Genomic DNA, 23,989 nt, shown 5'->3' with positions numbered 1-23,989 from the left:
CTTGGTAGGGCAGTGACACGTTCTACTTGGTAGGGCAGTGACACATTTTGCTTGGTAGGGCAGTGACATGTTTTGCTTGGTAGGGCAGTGACACATTTTGCTTGGTAGGGCAGTGACACACTTGGTAGTTATGTTGGTTGGACTTGGTTGGAAATTGTTCTAAAATACGTGGTATGTTGAATATTATAAACTGGGTGGTTTGAGCCCTGAATGACAACAAATTACTATTTACTGCTCTAATTACGTTGGTAACCAGTTTATAATAGCAATATGGCACCTCAGGGGTTTGTGGTATATGGCCAAGGCACCCAGCATTGCATCGCGTGTAAGAACAGCCCTTAGAAGTGGTATATTGGCCATATATCACACCCCATCGGGCCTTATTGCTTATTTAGACACTTATTACATACTTTAAATGATCTTTACTCATTACTCTGATCTGAATGGTAGAACAAAATCGAAAGTGAATTAAATTCGTGGTCACCGAAGGGGCAGAGAACATGCAAGAAGCACCAGCAGTGCCATCCAATAGGACTCTGCCCTCTGGTGGTCAAGAGTGAAAATAAAACTTAGAACAACATAACACAATAACAAACAAACCACAACAAATACATAGAGAAACAGACAAAAAGGTTTTTAATAGAAGTATAAATTTGCATAATTTAGTTGTGGTTCATTATGAATTAGATCCTTATAGCTTTACTATGCATGGCCATTCCTGTTAGCGCCATTATCTTGGAGGAGGGAAGGACGGCCTGGCACCCTATTCCCTATATAGTGCACTACTTTAGACCAGGGCCCCATATAACTATGGTCAAAAGAAGTGCACTATATAGGGAATAGGGTGCGAGCCCTGGTCTAAAGTAGTGCACTATATAGGGAATAGGGTGCGAGCCCTGGTCTAAAGTAGTGCACTATATAGGGAATAGGGTGCGAGCTCTGGTCTAAAGTAGTGCACTATATAGGGAATAGGGTGCGAGCTCTGGTCTAAAGTAGTGCACTATATAGGGAATAGGGTGCGAGCTCTGGTCTAAAGTAGTGCACTATATAGGGAATAGGGTGCGAGCTTTGGTCTAAAGTAGTGCACTATATAGGGAATAGGGTGCTATTTTATTAGTGGTTGGTAGGCAGGCAGTGCTTGAAGTTGAATAAGCAAAGGTTCTGTCCGGTGTATATATATATATATATACTGTACCCGTCAAAAGTTTGGAAACACCAACTTATTCCAAGGTTTTTCTTCACTGTAACTATTTTTCTACATTGTAGAATAATAATGAAGACATCACAACTATGAAATAACAGATATGGAATCATGAAGTAACCAAAAAAAGTGTTAAACAAATCGAAACATATTTTATATTTGAGATTCTTCAAAGTAGCCACCAAATGCCTTGATGACAGCTTTACACACTCTTGGCATTCTCTCAACCAGCTGTGTTATTATGTGTTATTTCATAGTTTTTATGTCTTCACTTGTATTTTTTAAATTTATTTTAACCTTTATTTAACTAGGCAAGTCAGTTAAGAACAAATTCTTATTTTCAATTACGGCCTACCGGGGAACAGTGGGTTAAACTGCCTTATTCAGGGGCAGAACGACATATTTTTACCTCGTCAGCTCGGGGATTTGAATGTAGAAAATAGTAAAATAAAGAAAAACCCTTGAATGAGTAGGTGTGTTCTGTATATTAGAGTTAATATTCTATAAGACGTTGCCAGTACTGTACTCAAGCTGTAGGAAATGTGAGATGTTGGTACTCTGTACCAGTGAGCACTGTTCTAACTAAAGCCCTGTTTGTCAAGCTATCTGTGAGTTACTCCCAAATGGCAATTCCCAATGTAGTGCACAATGGTTTACTGACGCCCCATGGACCTTGAGGTGAAAAGTAGTGCACCATAAGGGAACAGGGTGTCATTTTGGACTCACACAATGATTGTGTACAGTTTATACACCATACAACCTTGGAGAAGCACTTCTGGAAAACATACAAAACCTTGGAAAAGCACTTCACGGAAAACATACAAAAAGCTCAAAGATAACAAGAAAATAGTCAAAAGTTTAGCATTAGAGAGATGCTGAATGTCTGTTGGTCATCGACAGACTCAAACAGTCAAATCAATTTTTATTGGTCGCATACCCATATTTAGCAGATGTTATTACGGGTGTAGTGAAATGCTTATTAGGAGTATTGTTAAAACATAGAAAATACTGTAATAAAATCTAGTCTCTATTTATAATACTGATAGAAATGTACATACTTCTGCAATATAAAAAGAAGTAACCAGGAACTACAACACGTAACATTTTCAATCCCCTTCGATGACTTCGATCTGTAGAGGATTTGTGTACATTTGAGCCCCTCCACCGTGGTTCTCCGGTTCTATGGTTCCTTGGTTCTAGTAGGGTTCCGTGGTTCTAGTAGGGTTCCGAGGTTCTAGTACACTGGGGCGGCGTTGCGAATCCCACAGCAGAGAACCATGGTGAAGATCATCTCAAAGATCTAGAATGAAAATCAACATCAACAAAGGAAGTCCAACAGCTGTCCAGGCGCGTCTCCACGGTAACACTACTCACCATGATGACAGCGACCGCCAGGGCAACTAGACCAATCAGGTAGAGCTTCTCAGAGAACAGATCCTTCAGTTTCAGATGACAGCTCTAGTGGGAAGGGAACACAGAGCCAGAGGGTATCAGGACCTTCATTTAAACTGCTGTTTTTCCCCCTCCTGCATACTACTGTGCCATATAAAGCATTCATTCATATAATACATGGTGTTATTCTCCTCACGTGTTGACAATATTGAAGTAGCAGTGTTTACACATATGGAATTGCAAATTCTGTACTGCCATTCCTTATCTCTATAAAACAAATCTTAAATTACAGCTCAATTTGAGCAAATATTGGAGACCCAGGTTCTAATCTAGCTTGTTACAAAAGCAGAAAACCACCTGTCTGCCTCATGTGATTTTTGACATGTGATTTTTGTCATGTGATTTTACATGGATGTGTGTGTACTGCAGTGGAGGCTCCTCGGCGGAGGAAGTGGAGGATCATCCTCCTCAGTGAATTACATAAACAATAAAAATGTAAGTTATCCTTTTTAGATAAAACTATACTAAATATGTTCACATGTCATCAAATAATTGATTAAAACCCACTGCAACATGGTGTAGCTGGAGGACAGCTAGCTTCCGTCCTCTTCTGGGTATATTGACTTCAATACAAAACCTAGGAGGCTCATGGTTCTCACCCCCTTCCATAGACTTACACAGTAATTATGACAACGTCTGGAGGACGTCCTCCAACCTATCAGAGCTCTTGCAGCATGAACTGACATGTTGTCCACCCAATCAAAGGAACAGAGAATGAATCTATTACTGAAAACATAAGCTACTGCTAGCTAGCACTGCGGTGCAATTTTTTTTGGGTGATAGTTGACTCAAAGAGAGAGAAAGAGAATAGTTGAACAGTCTTGAACAAATTTGTTTCTTTAAAAATGAAGGAGAAACAAGACCGATAGAGAGATATATTTTGTTTTTAAATAGATATATATATTTTTTTTAAACTTTCACTTACTTAGCTAAGTGACGGCAACTGGCTAGTTTAGCCTACTCAAATCCCCGGCTCAAATAGAGAGGGATGCTATGTTAGCTAGCGGGCTATGGCTATCCAACAGAGAGGGATGCTATGTTAGCTAGCGGGCTATGGCTATCAAACAGAGAGGGATGCTATGTTAGCTAGCGGGCTATGGCTATCCAACAGAGAGGGATGCTATGTTAGCTAGCGGGCTATGGCTATCAAACAGAGAGGGATGCTATGTTAGCTAGCGGGCTATGGCTATCCAACAGAGAGGGATGCTATGTTAGCTAGCGGGCTAAGGCTATCAAACAGAGAGGGATGCTATGTTAGCTAGCGGGCTATGGCTATCAAACAGAGAGGGATGCTATGTTAGCTAGCGGGCTATGGCTATCAAACAGAGAGGGATGCTATGTTAGCTAGCGGGCTATGGCTATCAAACAAAGAGGGATGCTATGTTACCTAGCTGGCTATCCAACACTGGAACTCTTTCAAGTCAAGGTCAACTTTCGGTTTTATAAATGTATTGCCATCGGGTTTACTAACGTGTTAGTTCTAGTAGCTATGTTGACTATGGTGTTAACTAATATGGTGACAACAATGTACAGTAGGCTGTCTGTAGTGGTTAGTGTTTATGTAATGAAGGTTTGGCTTGGAAAGTCAACCAATATGCTGTAATAGAAATAATCATTAAAGACGTTATTGTTCTCCATCTGAAACGGCACCGACTACCACCGGTGTACTGTACCGAAGGTTTCAGCAGGGCATCTTCCAGGCTCTTCTTGGGACACAGGGCTCCGGTTACTTGTGCGAATAAGGGGGAGTCGTCTCCTTTACCACAGCAGTCCAGCTAACGAAAACACAGGTAGAGACAACCGATTAGTCATGCCATTTCTTGATTGATTCATTGATTGATTGGCAATTTTTCTCTCCCCCCCCAGCCCTCCCGTAATGTGCTACCGAACCATCACACAACAACTATCACATTGAGGAGAACACATTTCATAGAGGTATTGTAACAAACATTAAAAGACCCCACTGAAATAACTCTGTAAATCAGCCGTGCATCTATTTCTCTCATCAATGACAGATATATTGTCAACCAACTACCGCCATATGATCACATGACTAGATTACCACTATGACAAGTTAACAGACGTATAGGATGCTGGTGAGAGTGGTGACCTACGGTCTCGTGGAACACCTCCAGGACTTTGATAGCAGCTGTTTTGCTGGGAGAGTCTACGACTTCCACGGACTTGATGTACGCCTCGTCATAGAAGGTTATCATCTCCTTGGAGATCTGGAACAGAAGGCTGTGGATGAGGGTCTGTGTGTGTGTGGATGGGGGTCGGTGTGGGTGGGTGGGAGTCTGTGTGTGTGGATGGGGGTCTGTATGTGTGTGGATGGGGGTCTCTGTGTGTGGATGGGGGTCGGTGTGTGTGGATGAGGGTCTGTGTGTGTGTGGATGGGGGTCGGTGTGGGTGGGTGGGAGTCTGTGTGTGTGTGGATGGGGGTCGGTGTGGGTGGGTGGGGGTCGGTGTGTGTGGATGGGGGTCGGTGTGTGTGGATGGGAGTCTGTGTGTGTGGATGGGGGTCTCTATGTGTGGATGGGGGTCTGTTAGGGTGTGATCTCGTGTCCTACTGTGTGAGTTAGGGTGTGATCTAGTGTCTTACTGTGTCTCGGTTACTGAATCCCCAGATCCCAGCAGCCACCTCACAGACGAACAGGCACACCAACATGAAAAAGAACTGAAAGAGAAACAAACATAAACGGTTCATTTGTCAACCTTTTATAATAAGGTATAAATGTAATCTCAGGGCTTTACATTATTCTACTTTACTGAGGGCCAAAATCTAACTTGATTTTACACTAAAATGATTGGACCATGAGAGAGTGAGCTGGAGGGCTTGTTACTGAGAGAGAGAGAGAGAGAGAGAGAGACAGAGAGAGAGAGAGAGAGAGAGAGAGAGACAGACAGACAGACAGACAGACAGACAGACAGACAGACAGACAGACAGACAGACAGACAGACAGACAGACAGACAGACAGACAGACAGACAGACAGACAGACAGACAGACAGACAGACAGACAGTGAGTACCTCACATAACCATTCAGCCCTCAGATGTCATGCTTAAAAAGTACCAGCTGGATATAACAACACAATGTCAGATCTCCCTCCTCCTTGACAGAGCACAATACCCCCCTGTACCAATCAAATCACATTTTATTTGTCACATATGCATGTTTAGCAGATTGTTTGTGTGGGTGTAGCGAAATGCTTGTAAAAAAATATACATATCATAACTGGTCCACTGGCAACAATCCCACAACCCTGTCATTTCAAGCGCCTTGCTATACCAACTGAGCTACATGATGGGCAACTCAATCATCAAACTATACTTCATTAACAAACAGATGGGAAGAGAACAATCTGGTTAACAGTGTAATCAGCTTCAAGACCTCCCAGAAGGCATAGAACCAGCTGGTTAACAGTGTAAACAGCTTCAAGACCTCCCTGAAGGCAACGAACCAGCTGGTTAACAATGTAAACAGCCCCCATACCTCCCCGAAGGCAAAGAACCAGCTGGTTAACAGTGTAAACAGCCCCCAGACTTCCCCCAAGGCAGACAACTAGCTGGTTAACAGTGTAAACAGCTTAAAGACCTCCCAGAAGGCAAAGAACCAGCTGGTTAACAGTGTAAACAGCTTCAAGACCTCCCAGAAGATAGAGAACCAGCTGGTTAACAATGTAAACAGCCCCCAGACCTCCCCGAAGGCAAAGAACCAGCTGGTTAACAATGTAAACAGCCCCCAGACCTCCCCGAAGGCAAAGAACCAGCTGGTTAAGAGTATAAACAGCCCCCAGACCTCCCCGAAGGCAAATAACCAGCTGGTTAACAGTGTAAACAGCCCCCAGACCTCCCCGAAGGCAAAGAACCAGCTGGTTAACAATGTAAACAGCCCCCAGACCTTCCCGAAGGCAAAGAACCAGCTGGTTAACAGTGTAAACAGCCCCCAGACCTCCCCGAAGGCAAAGAACCAGCTGGTTAACAATGTAAACAGCCCCCAGACCTTCCCGAAGGCAAAGAACCAGCTGGTTAACAATGTAAACAGCCCCCAGACCTCCGTAAAGGCAAAGAACCAGCTGGTTAACAGTGTAAACAGCCCCCAGACCTCCCCGAAGGCAAAGAACCAGCTGGTTAACAATGTAAACAGCCCCCAGACCTCCCCGAAGGCAAAGAACCAGCTGGTTAAGAGTATAAACAGCCCCCAGACCTCCCCGAAGGCAAAGAACCAGCTGGTCAACAGTGTAAACAGCCCCCAGACCTCCCCGAAGGCAAAGAACCAGCTGGTTAACAGTGTAAACAGCCCCCAGACCTCCCCGAAGGCAAAGAACCAGCTGGTTAACAATGTAAACAGCCCCCAGACCTTCCCGAAGGAAAATAACCAGCTGGTTAACAATGTAAACAGCCCCCAGACCTCCCCGAAGGCAAAGAACCAGCTGGTTAACAGTGTAAACAGCCCCCAGACCTCCCCGAAGGCAAATAACCAGCTGGTTAACAGTGTAAACAGCCCCCAGACCTCCCCGAAGGCAAAGAACCAGCTGGTTAACAGTGTAAACAGCCCCCAGATCTCCCCGAAGGCAAAGAACCAGCTGGTTAACAATGTAAACAGCCCCCAGACCTCCCCGAAGGCAAAGAACCAGCTGGTTAACAGTGTAAACAGCCCCCAGACCTCCCCGAAGGCAAAGAACCAGCTAGTTAACAATGTAAACAGCCCACAGACCTCCCCGAAGGCATCGAACCAGCTGATTAAAAGTGTAAACAGTCCCCAGACCTCCCCGAAGGCAAAGAACCAGCTGGTTAACAGTGTAAACAGCCCCCAGATCTCCCCGAAGGCAAAGAACCAGCTGGTTAACAATGTAAACAGCCCCCAGACCTCCCCGAAGGCAAAGAACCAGCTGGTTAACAATGTAAACAGCCCCCAGACCTCCCCGAAGGCCAAAAACCAGCTGGTTAACAGTGTAAACAGCCCCCAGACCTCCCCGAAGGCAAAGAACCAGCTGGTTAACAGTGTAAACAGCCCCCAGACCTCCCCGAAGGCAAAGAACCAGCTGGTTAACAGTGTAAACAGCCCCCAGATCTCCCCGAAGGCAAAGAACCAGCAGGTTAACAATGTAAACAGCCCCCAGACCTCCCCAAAGGCAAAGAACCAGCTGGTTAACAGTGTAAACAGCCCCCAGACCTCCCCGAAGGCAAAGAACCAGCTGGTTAACAGTGTAAACAGCCCCGAGATCTCCCGAAGGCACAGAACCAGCTGGTTAACAATGTAAACAGCCCCCAGACCTCCCCGAAGGCAAAGAACCAGCTGGTTAACAATGTAAACAGCCCCCAGACCTCCCCGAAGGCAAAGAACCAGCTGGTTAACAGTGTAAACAGCCCCCAGACCTCCCCGAAGGCAAAGAACCAGCTAGTTAACAATGTAAACAGCCCACAGACCTCCCCGAAGGCATCGAACCAGCTGATTAAAAGTGTAAACAGTCCCCAGACCTCCCCGAAGGCAAAGAACCAGCTGGTTAACAGTGTAAACAGCCCCCAGATCTCCCCGAAGGCAAAGAACCAGCTGGTTAACAATGTAAACAGCCCCCAGACCTCCCCGAAGGCAAAGAACCAGCTGGTTAACAATGTAAACAGCCCCCAGACCTCCCCGAAGGCCAAAAACCAGCTGGTTAACAGTGTAAACAGCCCCCAGACCTCCCCGAAGGCAAAGAACCAGCTGGTTAACAGTGTAAACAGCCCCCAGACCTCCCCGAAGGCAAAGAACCAGCTGGTTAACAGTGTAAACAGCCCCCAGATCTCCCCGAAGGCAAAGAACCAGCAGGTTAACAATGTAAACAGCCCCCAGACCTCCCCAAAGGCAAAGAACCAGCTGGTTAACAGTGTAAACAGCCCCCAGACCTCCCCGAAGGCAAAGAACCAGCTGGTTAACAGTGTAAACAGCCCCGAGATCTCCCGAAGGCACAGAACCAGCTGGTTAACAATGTAAACAGCCCCCAGACCTCCCTGAAGGCAAAGAACCAGCTGGTTAACAGTGTAAACAGTCCCCAGACCTCCCCGAAGGCAAAGAACCAGCTGGTTAATAGTGTAAACAGCCACACCAGTCTGGGACATAGGATAAAAAGATGAGCTAGCAACTCAGACTGAGGACAACCCTCCCCAAGACTAGGATCCAGGTGGACCAGATGCCTGTTGGTGGCTATCGCCGCATGTATTATCCTCTATTGGAGGTCAGCTGTCCTTGTATCAATTGGCAGCGTGTATAGAGACCATCAGCAGCCTTTTGGGAAATCGATTGGTCCAAACAAAATCAGCCCATCTCGTTGATCTCACCCCTGCCAGGGAGGACGCACGCGACACTTTTACACATATTGTGAACATCGCCTTTCTTCCTACTGCCGTGGATTCCCCCAGTTCTGGGGTCTTGAAAGACAGCATCATACCCTCACCCACCTACATCGCCCCCTCAGCAGCAGTTGGTGACATTCAGTGTAGGGATAACGTAATCTTGGCCCTCCTTCCACTGGTCAGTGTGTGTATTGTTGGACACAAGTTGCTGGAAAGGATTCAGAGACCTCTGTTACCAGGTGCTGCAGCAGGCCGGATGACTGGACCTCTGTTACCAGGTGCTGCAGCAGGCCAGATGACCGGACCTCTGTTACCAGCTGCTTCAGCAGGCCAGATGACCGGACCTCTGTTACCAGCTGCTGCAGCAGGCCAGATAACTGGACCTCTGTTACCAGCTGCTGCAGCATGCCGGATGACTGGACCTCTGTTACCAGCTGCTTCAGCAGGCCAGATGACTGGACCAATGTTACCAGCTGCTTTAGCAGGCCGGATGACTGGACCTCTGTTACCAGCTGCTTCAGCAGGCCAGATGACCGGACCTCTGTTACCAGCTGCTGCAGCAGGCCAGATGACTGGACCTCTGTTACCAGCTGCTTCAGCAGGCCGGATGACAGGACCTCTGTTACCAGCTGCTTCAGCAGGCCAGATGACTGGACCAATGTTACCAGCTGCTTTAGCAGGCCGGATGACTGGACCTCTGTTACCAGCTGCTTCAGCAGGCCGGATGACCGGACCTCTGTTACCAGCTGCTTCAGCAGGCCGGATGACAGGACCTCTGTTACCAGCTGCTGCAGAAGGCCGGATGACTGGACCTCTGTTACCAGCTGCTGCAGCAGGCCGGATGACTGGACCTCTGTTACCAGCTGCTTCAGCAGGCCGGATCCCCGATCTCTCGTCCAGCTTCACCACTACTCATGCTCTGCATCATGTACCTCAACTACATAACCAACGTTAGGTAGTAAAACTGGTCCCATGTGTATAGAGCTTTAGAGGTATGCCCTGACATATTTGCGGTGTCCTGCTTCCCTCTAGTGGTCACTCACTCACCGTTCCAAGAAGACACTGAGATTCCTGGATGGCACCGTAGCAACCGAGAAACCCTACAAACATCATCACAGCTCCCACAGCTATCAGGATGTACACACCTAGAGAACAGGAGAGGAGAGGAGAAGAGAAGAGAAGAGAAGAGAAGAGAAGAGAAGAGAAGAGAAGAGAAGTGAAGTGAAGTGAAGTGAAGTGAAGTGAAGTGAAGTGAAGTGAAGTGAAGTGAAGTGAAGTGAAGTGAGGAGAGGAGAGGAGAGGAGAGGAGAGGAGAGGAGAGGAGAGGAGAGGAGAGGAGAGGAGAGGAGAGGAGAGGAGAGGAGAGGAGAGGAGAGGAGAGGAGAGGAGAGGAGAGGAGAGGAGAGGAGAGGAGAGGAGAGGAGAGGAGAGGAGAGGAGAGGAGATAAGGAGATAAGGAGATAAGGAGATAAGAGTTTCGACAAGTTTGTGAGATATGGAAAGTGTATGTGAGAGCACACCACCAGATGGTAGTCAACCTCCACAAAACCCAACTGTTGTGATGGAGTCGTTGGTGTCTCCCTGACGTGGTCCCAGTGACACGACGTCTGAGACGAAGCGGACATCCTGTAACATTCTGTTACTGGAACAGAAAGACATCAACTTCCCAGATCCGTCCTGACTGAAAGGGAGGAGTTAGTACACACACACACACACACACACACACACACACACACACACACACACACACACACACACACACACACACACACACACACACACACACACACACACACACACACACACACACACCAATGCAGACCAAGGCAGGACATGCCTCCCTCCCCTCTCCCCAGAAACGATTGAGTTAAATATTTTCAGGAAAATCTACCTAATCTTGTCCTTTCTGAGAAATGTGCAAGGCCTTCCCAGTAATCCTGCTGTTTCTGTTCAAACTGGACATGCTGTTTTAAAGCACATAATACCAGTAAAAACAATCTGTAGAAAAATACAGATGGATCTAACGGTTTCTGCTCTGGACACTGGTTACCGGTATTAAACCCTACAAAAACAACTTTCCTCAGTGAACTTTAACCTCTGACCTCCAGCACCGTCTAACTCCAGGAAATAGGAGCACCTGATTTCCTTCACCGCAGGGTAATTTACACACACACACCAGTCAGAGTGTGTACTGCCTTCCTGAAACACTGGAGTGTTGATTCTCTTTTCACTGGATAGTTACTGTAGCTCTGTGACCGCCTGTGAATGCTATACAATAAAGGGTTACGTCACAAATGGCACCATCTTTCCTTTAAATGACACCCTCTTTCCTTCAAATGGCACCCTCTTTCCTTCAAATTGCACCATCTTTCCTTTAAATGGCACCATCTTTCCTTCAAATGGCACCCTCTTTCCTTCAAATGGCACCCTCTTTCCTTCAAATTGCACCATATTTCCTTTAAATTGCACCCTCTTTCCTTCAAATGGCACCCTCTTTCCTTCAAATGGCACCCTCTTTCCTTCAAATGGCACCCTCTTTCCTTTAAATGGCACCCTCTTTCCTTCAAATGGCACCCTCTTTCCTTCAAATGGCACCCTCTTTCCTTTAAATACACTTAAGTTGGAGTCATTAAAACTCGTTTTTCAACCACTCCACAAATTTCTTGTTAACAAACTAATGTTTTGGCAAGTCGGTTAGGACATCTACTTTGTGCATGACACAAGTCATTTTTCCAACAATTGTTTACAGACAGATTATTTCACTTATAATTCACTGTATCACAATTCCAATGGGTCAGAAGTTTACATGCACTAAGTTGACTGTGCCTTTAAATTCCAGAAAATTATGTCATGGCTTTAGAAGCTTCTGATAGGCTAATTGGTCAGAAGTTTAACATTTCACACAGAAGTTCTGACATTTCACATCATTAAAATAAAGTGGTGATCCTAACTGACCTAAGACAGGGAATTTTCACAAGGATTAAATGTCAGGAATTGTGAAAACTGAGTTTAAATGTATTTGGCTAAAATGAATGTAAACTTCTGACTTCACCTGTATCTGTCACACCTTGGTCTTAGTATTTAGTGTTTTCTTTAATTATTTGTTCAGGCCAGGGTGTGACATGGGTTTGTGTGTTGTGTTTCGTATTGGGGTTTGTAGTATTTGGGATCGCGGCTGATTAGGGGTGTTGTATAGGCTTGGCTGCCTGAGGCGGTTCTCAATCAGCAGTCAGGTGCTTCTCGTTGCCTCTGATTGGGAACCGTATTTAGGTAGCCTGAGTTCGCTTTGTCTTTCGTGGGTGATTGTTCCTGTCTCTGTGTAGTGTTCACCAGATAGGCTGTAATAAGTTTCACGTTCCGTTTGTTGTTTTTTGTATTTATAAGTTATTTCATGTATCGTCGTTTATTTCATTAAAGATCATGATTAACCACCACGCTGCATTTCGGTCCGACTCTCTTTCAACAAACGAAGAACGCCGTTACAGTATCTCTCAGTGTGTGTGTCTCTCTCTCGCTCTCTGTCTCTCTGTCTCTTTCTCTCTCGGTTTCTCCCTCTCTCTTTCTCTCTCTGTCATTCGCTCTCTCTCTTTCCCTCTCTCTCTCTCTTTCCCTCTCTCTCTCCCCTCTATTTCTCTCTCTCTAGCTCGCTCTTTCAATTTCAATTAAATTCAAAGGGCTTTATTGTCATGGGAAACATGGGAAACCAAAGTTTTAAAAGAAAATAGACATTTATTCTATAGACACATAAATATAGGTTTCTCCGCAGGTTTCCCTTCTCTCATGGCAACGGGCCACAAATCTTGCTGCTGTGATGGCACACTGCGGTATTTCGCATAACAGATATGGGAGTTTATCACGGTTTGATTTATTTTCAAATTCTTTGTGGGTCTGTGTGAAATGTGTGTCTGTAATGTGGTCATGGATTTGGCAGGAGAATAAGAAGTGCAGGTCAGGTTCCACCTCATTTTGAGGGCATTGGGCACATAGGTCGCCATAGGCAGAAGACAGGCTTTCTCAATAACAAGACTATGCTCACGGAGTCTGTCTCTCTCTCTCTCTCTCACACACACACACACACACACACATACACACACACACACACACACACACACACACACACACACACACACACACACACACACACACACACACACACACACACACACACACACACACAAATACATACACACACACACACACACTAACACACACACACACACACACACACACACACACATACACACACACACACACGGTGACCATGCTGCATGTTGTGTACATTATTTGATTAATAGTTGATAACTATAACCCCAGATTCAAATGATTCTGCCAATCAAATATTCTGTTTTCACATTTTTTTTAATGACATATAGCAGGTCAACATCAAGGCTTTAATCATCAGCGGCATTTCTTCAACCCTCTCCACCCACTAGTCTGACCGAATCAACTACAGAGTCCACCTTCACAAAAAGACAGACGACAATTACAGATTACTTCCCCAAGACACACAGTCTGAGAAAGCTCGGACACACTGCCCTTGCAGCAATAACTAACTAGTTCAGCTGGTCTGGTAGGAGGGGAGCCTAGGAGTCGGTGTTTATTTATATATTCTCCTACATAAACACCAGTTTGGTGTTCCAGGCAAGCTAAAAACATCCTCTCTCAACTCTAATTTACAACAAGCCCAGATGTACAAGGTTTATTTGAATTATGCAAGGGCGTGTGTTTGAGGGGTAGGAGAGAAGAAAGCCTCTCTTGATGTTCCTTTGGGTGGGCCTACCCTGCCGCCGTACCCTTCCAATCATCAGTGAGCCCTGCTGGGTTGGGTTGGTATGTTCTCTGACATAAAAATAGTTTTATCCTCTCTGTACACTTAGCTGCGGTAAGTATGGGAGTGGAGAAGTTTGAATTAATGGGCGTACAGTGTGTACATTTTTACTACCAAAACTAACAAAATAGAAGAAGCCAACACACAGACCTTTGAAAACGTTCAGAACATGTACATTTACCATGTACTGTATATTACCATGTATATTTACCATGTACTGTATATTACCATGTGTATTTACCATGTACTGTATATTACCATGTACATTTACCATGTACTGTATATTACCATGTACATTTACCATGTACTGTATATTACCATGTACATGTACCATGTACTGTATATTACCATGTGTATTTACCATGTACTGTATATTACCATGTATATTTACCATGTACTGTATATTACCATGTACATTTACCATGTACTCTATATTACCATGTGTATTTACCATGTACTGTATATTACCATGTACTGTATGTTACCATGTATATTTACCATGTATATTACCATGTATATTTACCATGTACTGTATATTACCATGTATATTTTCCATGTACTGTATATTACCATGTACATTTACCATGTACTGTATATTACCATGTATATTTACCATGTATATTACCATGTATATTACCATGTATATTTACCATGTACTGTATATTACCATGTATATTTACCATGTACTGTATATTACCATGGACATTTACCATGTACTGTATATTACCATGTACTGTATATTTGCCATGTATATTTACCATGCACTGTATATTACCATGTGTATTTACCATGCACTGTATATTACCATGTGCATTTACCATGTACTGTATATTACCATGTATATTTACCATGTACTGTATATTACCATGTGTATTTACCATGTATTGTATATTACCATGTATATTTACCATGTACTGTATATTACCATGTATATTACCATGTATATTTACCATGTATATTACCATGTATATTACCATGTATATTACCATGTATATTACCATGTATATTACCATGTATATTTACCATGTACTGTATATTACCATGTATATTACCATGTATATTACCATGTATATTACCATGTATATTTACCATGTACTGTATATTACCATGTATATTACCATGTATATTTACCATGTACTGTATATTACCATGTATATTTACTATGTACGGTATATTACCATGTACGGTATATTACCATGTACGGTATATTACCATGTATATTTACCATGTATATTTACAATGTATATTTACCATGTACTGTATATTACCATGTATATTACCATGTACTGTATATTTGCCATGTATATTTACCATGCACTGTATATTACCATGTGTATTTACCATGCACTGTATATTACCATGTATATTTACCATGTACTGTATATTACCATGTATATTACCATGTATATTACCATGTACTGTATATTTGCCATGTACTGTATATTACCATGTACATTTACCATGTACTCTATATTACCATGTGTATTTACCATGTACTGTATATTACCATGTACTGTATGTTACCATGTATATTTACCATGTACTGTATATTACCATGTATATTTACCATGTATATTACCATGTATATTACCATGTACTGTATATTACCATTTATATTTACCATGTACTGTATATTACCATGTATATTTTCCATGTACTGTATATTACCATGTACATTTACCATGTACTGTATATTACCATGTATATTTACCATGTATATTACCATGTATATTACCATGTATATTTACCATGTACTGTATATTACCATGTATATTTACCATGTACTGTATATTACCATGGACATTTACCGTGTACTGTATATTACCATGTACATTTACCATGTATTGTATATTACCATGTATATTTACCATGTACTGTATATTACCATGTATATTCCCATGTATATTTACCATGTATATTACCATGTATATTACCATGTATATTACCATGTATATTTACCATGTACTGTATATTACCATGTATATTACCATGTATATTACCATGTATATTTACCATGTACTGTATATTACCATGTATATTACCATGTATATTTACCATGTACTGTATATTACCATGTATATTTACCATGTACGGTATATTACCATGTACGGTATATTACCATGTACGGTATATTACCATGTATATTTACCATGTATATTTACAATGTATATTTACCATGTACTGTATATTACCATGTATATTACCATGTACTGTATATTTGCCATGTATATTTACCATGCACTGTATATTACCATGTGTATTTACCATGCACTGTATATTACCATGTATATTTACCATGTACTGTATATTACCATGTATATTACCATGTATATTACCATGTACTGTATATTTGCCATGTATATGTACCATGCACTGTATATTACCATGTGTATTTACCATGCACTGTATATTACCATGTGCATTTACCATGTACTGTATATTACCATGTATATTTACCATGTACTGTATATTACCATGTGTATTTACCATGCACTGTATATTACCATGTATATGTACCATGTACTGTATATTACCATGTACATTTACCATGTACTGTATATTACCATATATATTTACCACTTACATTTACCATGCACTGTATAATACTGTCTACATTTCCATGTACTGTATATTACCATGTATATTTACCATGTACTGTTTATTACCATGTACATTTACCATGTACTGTATATTACCATATATATTTACCATGTACTGTATATTACCATATATATTTAACATGTACTGTATATTACCATGTGTATTTTTAAGTGTGCACTAGGGGTCAGAGGTAGAAGAGGCTGAGAGAGAAGTAAGTGATGGGTGAAATAATTCAGTAGACCTTGACTCTGCAGGACCTGGGAGACACACACACAACCCAACACACCCTTAGGGGTGGGACACAACCCAACACACCCCAGGGTTCACACTCAGATATTGAAACAACAACAATATTGAAATGGTTTGTAGATACTTACTGATATAGAAGGTGCTGGGAGCCTGCTGATCTTCAAACTGCTGCATGAGAAGACTGCTGGTCTGGTTGTCATGACGAAGCCATAGAGCCACTCCCAATATCACACCTCCAGCCAACTGTCAGAGAGAGAGAGAGAGAGAGAGAGTCAGACAGACAGACAGACAGAGAGCGAGCGAGAGACAGACAGACAGACAGACAGACAGACAGACAGACAGACAGACAGACAGACAGCGAGCGAGCGAGAGACAGACAGACAGACAGACAGACAGACAGACAGAGAGAGAGACAGACAGACAGACAGACAGACAGACAGAGCGAGCGAGCGAGCGAGAGACAGACAGACAGACAGACAGACAGACAGAGAGAGAGTCAGTTTACACAGTCTTCCGGTTAGTTTGTCTTCTCTGCTGTACCCCTGCTTGCTCTTTGGGGTCTATGCCAGGGGTGTGGGGGGGGGGTACTATAAAGCACTTTGTGACAACAGTCACCCTCTCCAACAGTCACCCTCTCCAATCTGTCACCCTCTCCAACAGTCACCCTCTCCAACAGTCACCCTCTCCAACAGTCACCCTTTGTCAGTGTTGGTGAAAACCTAGCTTGTGGCTCCGTTGTCCTCTCCAAATAAGCAGGAAATCGAATCCCCAGCGTGAAGAGAGTTATAGAGAGAGAGACTGCCATTCTAGCAGCTCACCAGTAAAAAAAAACAGTAAATCACAGAGAAGCTAGGCTCCAGGATATGCTGTGTGACTTTTAATGATAAGGAGTCCCCCCCCCCCCCCCCTAAAATAGGGTTGAATAAAAAGCAAGAGGGGGAAACAATGATTGCAACAAGCCTCTCTAGCCTCAACACTACCAAGTCAACATACTTTGACCGTAGACTACATCATACTAAAAGTAATCCTACATTTGAGGGATTTATATCCAAAACCCTGTATCCAACAATTTTTGTTTGTTGTTTTTGTTGTTGTTTTTTTCCGTAAGAAATGATTGCTTATGGGTACCTTCATATGTGTGTGTGTAAAAAATATTACTGTTCTCAGGATGTTTTATTTATAGATTTTAGATGTGTATTAAAATAAAAAATAATTATTAAAAGTATTAAAATAATAATGTTTTGCAAAACACTATACTGTATATCGATTGTTTAGCTGTAATGGAATGTTTTATATCCTGTATATTAGACTGTGATATGTAGTTGTCTCACCTAGATATCTTAAGATCAATGCACTGACTGTAAGGCACTCTGGGTAAGAGCATCTGCTAAATTAGAAATGTCAAATGTAAATGTTTTACACACAGATCTCATATTAATGTATTGATTCATTTAAAAAAAAATATATATATATATATTTATATCATTTGTACAGTTCTTTATTGAAAATGTAGTTAATTGTTCCATTTGACTGTGTAAAACCTAGCAGTGCTACTTATTTCTCTGAGAGTGAGGCAGATATATAGCTTTTTTTGCAAACAAACATGATTATTTGACTCTCTGAAATGAAACCATCAAGTGATATATTTCAAATCAATTTGTGTCCGTCATTGAACAACCCCATGCGATGATTATATATAGTGAAAAAACACGCCAAATCTACTTCCTAAATTCTTCAAAACAATAAAAAGCTAATTTACCACCATTTCTGAAAATGGATATATAGAGTTTTGGAACGAGACTCTTCATTTGAGCCTGAACCTGAGCAAACCATTAGAGTCACAACATCTTAGCTACTGCAGTTCATTTGAAAAAGGAAGCATGTAGGAACAAAGGAAATGTCAATAAAAAGAAATAGTCCCTCCCCCCAATCTTCCAAATCAGACCTGGGTTCAAATGGTAATTGAAAACATTTCAAATACTTTTTACTATGTTTGATTGAGAATATTTGGTGCAATGGAAATAATAGAATAGCTTTTAAAAAAAGCATACCCAGTCCTCCTGGCTCATCAGGCAGACTGAAGCAAGCGCTGAAAGTATCGGAATGATTCCAAGTACTATTTGAAACCATGCAGGTCTGCTCCCCATTTGCCTGGAACATCTGGTAAAAACTGGATGGAGTCACACTCGCATGCTTCCTACTACAGCACACACACACGCACAAACTATCTCCAAGTTTCTGTTGTGAGCAACAGTAAAATACTAGGCTTTTATGTCTCAATATATAAATTCTACAATCCAATTGTTGTTGGATTGTATGTGTTTTGTGTAGGGAATTATTGAAAAGTGACTTATTGAAAAGTGTATGGTATCTCCTTTAGGACAGGCTTACTATTTTGAGCCACTACAGTTTTCACACGGTTAAATCTTCAGTTGGATCATTGAAAAATATAGGCCTATCCTACGAGAGAACCTCACACGATATAACAGTTTGTGATATAGTCTCATAGGATATATACCTATATGAAAGTAGTATTGAATAGGAGCTCATCAGTACCTCAGTGATACTCTGTGGCTGATCTGAAATAGACAGGTTGGTAATCACAACAGTTCTATAACAAGCTAAAAGTAACATTTAAGATGCACTTTTATCGACCACAGATTGAAGAAGTGTGTCGATAATAATCCATATTAAGTAACATCGTTTAAAAATTACGAGATAAAAAATAAATAAATTAAAAAACATTTTTAAAAAGTCTCAACTCACCCAGAAAACAAAATTAAAGAAAAATAGCATGAATTTAATGCACAATGTGCAGCCCACTACTGGCATGATGCTCGAGTGTTCAGGTCCGTTCTTAAAAAGATAAATTAATTATTAAGGTGCACGCGTGATACCAAGATTATGTCCAAGATTCTAAGAAGAAGGACCGTTAAGAGATTCTCCTCCTTTATAGCAACTTAACATCTGTGACAGAGGAACTCGAGGTCTGTCCTCCTTCTACTCGAAAAACTCCTCCTTCTACTAATGAGTGTGTAAGCCAGACTGGAGACTGAGGTGGTATAGACATGGAGAGAAGGGCGCTGCCCACCAAGTGGCGAGGGTGGTAGAGTAGGGTGATGCCCACCAAGTGGTGAGGGTGGTAGAGCAGGGTGATGCCCACCAAGTGATGAGGGTGGTAGAGTAGGGTGATGCCCACCAAGTGGTGAGGGTGGTAGAATAGGGTGATGCCCAACAAGTGGTGAGGGTGGTCGAGCAGGGTGATGCCCACCAAGTGGCAAGGGTGGTAGAATAGGGTGATGCCCACCAAGTGGTGAGGGTGGTAGAGCAGGGTGATGCCCACCAAGTGGCGAGGGTGGTAGAGCAGGGTGATGCCCACCAAGTGATGAGGGTGGTAGAGTAGGGTGATGCCCACCAAGTGGTGAGGGTGGTAGAATAGGGTGATGCCCAACAAGTGGTGAGGGTGGTCGAGCAGGGTGATGCCCACCAAGTGGCAAGGGTGGTAGAATAGGGTGATGCCCACCAAGAGGTGAGGGTGGTTGAGCAGGGTGATGCCCACCAAGTGGTGAGGGTGGTAGAGCAGGGTGATGCCCACCAAGTGGTGAGGGTGGTAGAGCAGGGTGATGCCCACCAAGTGGTGAGGGTGGTAGAATAAGGTGATGCCCACCAAGTGGTGAGGGTGGTAGAATAGGGTGATGCCCACCAAGTGGTGAGGGTGGTAGAGCAGGGTGATGCCCACCAAGTGGTGAGGGTCGTAGAGCAGGGTGATGCCCAACAAGTGGTGAGGGTGGTAGCGCAGGGTGATGCCCAACAAATGGTGAGGGTGGTAGAATAGGGTGATTCCCACCAAGTGGTGAGGGTGGTAGAGCAGGGTGATGCCCACCAAGTGGTGAGGGTGGTAGAGCAGGGTGATGCCCACCAAGTGGTGAGGGTGGTAGCATAGGGTGATGCCCACCAAGTGGTGAGGGTGGTAGAGCAGGGTGATGCCCACCAAGTGGTATAGACATGGACAGCAGGGCTTGGCTCTCTTATCATCTTATAGGCTATAGAAGTCAGGAATAGCTGAGTCATATAGTGGTCGGTAGGGTATAGTGGTTGGTAGGGTATAGTGGTTGGTAGGGTATAGTGGCTGGTAGGGTATAGTGGTTGGTAGGGTATAGTGGTAGGTAGGGTATAGTGGTTGGTAGGGAATAGTGGTTGGTAGGGTATAGTGGTAGGTAGGGTATAGTGGCTGGTAGGGTATAGTGGCTGGTAGGGTATAGTGGTTGGTAGGGTATAGTGGTAGGTAGGGTATAGTGGTTGGTAAGGAATAGTGGTTGGTAGGGTATAGTGTTTGGTAGAGTATAGTGGTTGGTAGGGTATAGTGGTTGGTAGGGTATAGTGGTTGGTAGGGTATAGTGGCTGGAAGGGTATAGTGGTTGGTAGGGTATAGTGGTTGGTAGGGTATAGTGGTTAGTAGGGTATAGTGGTTGGTAGGGTATAGTGGCTGGTAGGGTATAGTGTTTGATAGGGTATAGTGGTTGGTAGGGTATAGTGGCTGGTAGGGTATAGTGGTAGGTAGGGTATAGTGGTTGCTAGGGTATAGTGGCTGGTAGGGTATAGTGGTTGTTAGGGTATAGTGGTAGGTAGGGTATAGTGGTTGGTAGGGTATAGTGGCTGGTAGGGTATAGTGGTTGGTAGGGTATAGTGGTTGGTAGGGTATAGTGGTTGGTAGGGTATAGTGGTTGGTAAGGTATAGTGGTTGGTAGGGTATAGTGGTAGGTTGGGTATAGTGGTTGGTAGGGTATAGTGGTAGGTAGGGTATAGTGGTTGGTAGGGTATAGTGGTTGGTAGGGTATAGTGGTTGGTAGGGTATAGTGGTAGGTAGGGTATAGTGGTAGGTAGGGTATAGTGGTTGGTAGGGTATAGTGGTTGGTAGGGTATAGTGGTTGGTAGGGTATAGTGGTTGGTAGTGTATAGTGGTAGGTTGGGTATAGTGGTTGGTAGGGTATAGTGGTAGGTAGGGTATAGTGGTTGGTAGGGTATAGTGGTTGGTAGGGTATAGTGGTTGGTAGGGTATAGTGGTTGGTAGGGTATAGTGGTTGGTAGGGTATAGTGGTTGGTAGGGTATAGTGGTTGGTAGGTATAGTGGTTGGTAGGGTATAGTGGTAGGTAGGGTATAGTGGTAGGTAGGGTATAGTGGTTGGTAGGGTATAGTGGTAGGTAGGGTATAGTGGTAGGTAGGGTATAGTGGTAGGTAGGGTATAGTGGTAGGTAGAGTATAGTGGTAGGTAGGGTATAGTGGTAGGTAGGGTATAGTGGTAGGTAGGGTATAGTGGATTCCAGTTTCTCCGGGAACTTTATTGACCACACCCTTGCCTCCTCTCTGAACATAATCTCTTTCCCGCTCTCCTCTCCGTTTCCAGTCCAAGCCCTTGATAAATCAACCACTAGGATCCGGAACCATCACACACATCACCACACCACTCACCCTCACCGTAGAGTCCATTCATCTGGAAAACATTCCCTTCTTCATCATTAGTGCACCAGTTCACATTGATCATCCTCGGCCTCCCATGGTTCCAACTCCATAACCCCACCATCTCATGGTCAAGGATGAGAATCACGGACTGGGCACCCGAATGCCGGAGGACCTGCTTTCCCCGCCCCCTCTTGAGTTCCATCTGGTTTCCCTACTGTTCCTACTGTTCTTCCAGCATTATGGCCTTCCGGGGGGACATCGTGTCTGACCGTGGCCCCCAATTCACATCACGGTTATGGAAAGCCTTCATGGAGAAGCTCAGGGTCACGTCAGCCTCACTTCCGGGTATAAGCCTCAGTCTAACAGGCAGGTGGAGAGGATGAACCAGGAGCTGGGAAGGTTCCTGAGTAGCCACTTCCAGGACCGGCAGGGGGAATGGGCCCGATTAATTCTCTGGGTGGAGTACGATGAGAATTCATTACATCAATCCTCCACTGGGCTGACTCACTTCCAGTGTGTTACCCTCTAACAGCCGGCCTTGACTCCGTGGACACCGGGCCAGACCGAAGCTCCTGCGGTGGATGAGTGGTTCAGGCGCGCAGAAGAAGTATGGAGCGATGCCCATGTGAGACTCCAGCGCGCCGTCCATCATCAGAAGGAGCAGGCGGATCGCCACCGCAGGGAGGAACCCGTGTTCCATCCTGGTGATCGCATTTGCAAGAAGCTGAGCCCCCGTTTTGTGGGGCCGTTCAAGGTTCTCCGGAGGGTCAACAAGGTGACATAGATTACAGCTCCCAAGTGACTACCGTATCTCACCTTCCTTTCATGTCTCCCTTCTCAGGCTGGTGGTTCCAGGTCCCTTAGCTGAGGCTGTTTCCCACAACACCCCTCTCTGCCTCCCCTGGAAGTCGAAGGAAGTCCCGCCTATGCCGTCAGATCCCTACTGGACTCCCGACGTCGTGGGTGTTGGCTCCAGTACCTGGTGGACTGGCAGGGGTACGGTCCAGAGGAGCGCTGTTGTGTTCCGGTGGAGGACATTCTGGATCTCAACATCATTCAAGATTTCCACCTTCGCTGACTGGCCCGTTCCTCAAACTCGAGGAGCCCCCTACTTCCTGTGGGTATGGTAAACGGGGTGTCCGGGAGGTCCTTCACCCAGATTTTTTGTTGTTGATATTTTAAAATAGATTTCCGCCAATTCTGCACAGTTTGACATGACTTTTTATGCCTCTTTTGAGGGGTGTATTGAGGAGTATTTTTAAAACACAGTATAATGGAAGGATATGGATTTTTGCACCTTTAAAGATTTTGCCACGGGGCAGAGAAAAATGTGCTGTTTTATAGCTCGTCTCATGCTATTCTTCAAATTTTACTATGAGGATGAGACAACGTTTTGCAGTTTTAAAATACATTTCCTGCTACTCTACACATTTTGTCATGAGGCTGAGAGGAAAATGTTGCAGTTTTAAACTGTTCAGGGAAAAATCTCACTTTTAAAAGTTAATATTCTGTCAACTCAAACCCAAATAATGTTGACTTATCCTATACTTGTATTTGTGGCCAAAGCTAACTTGATGAGGAAAAAAAACACTTCAAAAACCCCATCTCAAACTTGTATCTCAAACAGACCATTTAAAAAATGCTTGCTACTTCCTCACAATAAAATAGCCAGGCTACATACAAGGAGTACCAGTACTGAGTTAATGTGCAGGCGGTACGGGGTAATTGAGGTAATACATCATGTACATGTCGGTGGGGGTAAAAGTGACGAGGTAATCAGGAGACATAATAAACAGAGTCGCAGCAGAGTGTGTGAGTGTGCATAGAGCCAGTGCAAGAGTCAAACAAATATTATAATAG

At 43.7% G+C, this 23,989-nt stretch overlaps 1 protein-coding gene across 1 annotated transcript; it reads right to left on the bottom strand.

Annotated features, from left to right (window-relative positions):
- Positions 1-613: 613 nt before the first annotated feature.
- Positions 614-19,697, bottom strand: LOC109887181 (CD81 antigen). The gene is made up of 8 exons (XM_031832949.1): positions 19,435-19,697; positions 16,797-16,911; positions 10,038-10,135; positions 5,256-5,330; positions 4,768-4,881; positions 4,327-4,428; positions 2,576-2,659; positions 614-2,501 (listed from the first exon to the last, which is right to left on the bottom strand). The coding sequence occupies exons 1-8, from the start codon at positions 19,498-19,500 to the stop codon at positions 2,436-2,438; spliced, it is 720 nt and encodes a 239-aa protein (XP_031688809.1). The 5' UTR covers positions 19,501-19,697; the 3' UTR covers positions 614-2,435.
- Between the last annotated feature and the right edge of the window lie 4,292 nt (positions 19,698-23,989).

Source organism: Oncorhynchus kisutch, linkage group LG10 (assembly GCF_002021735.2).
Source record: "Oncorhynchus kisutch isolate 150728-3 linkage group LG10, Okis_V2, whole genome shotgun sequence".
In the NCBI taxonomy this organism is placed as follows: Eukaryota; Metazoa; Chordata; class Actinopteri; order Salmoniformes; family Salmonidae; genus Oncorhynchus; species Oncorhynchus kisutch.
This window is presented reverse-complemented; position numbering and strand designations above follow the sequence as displayed.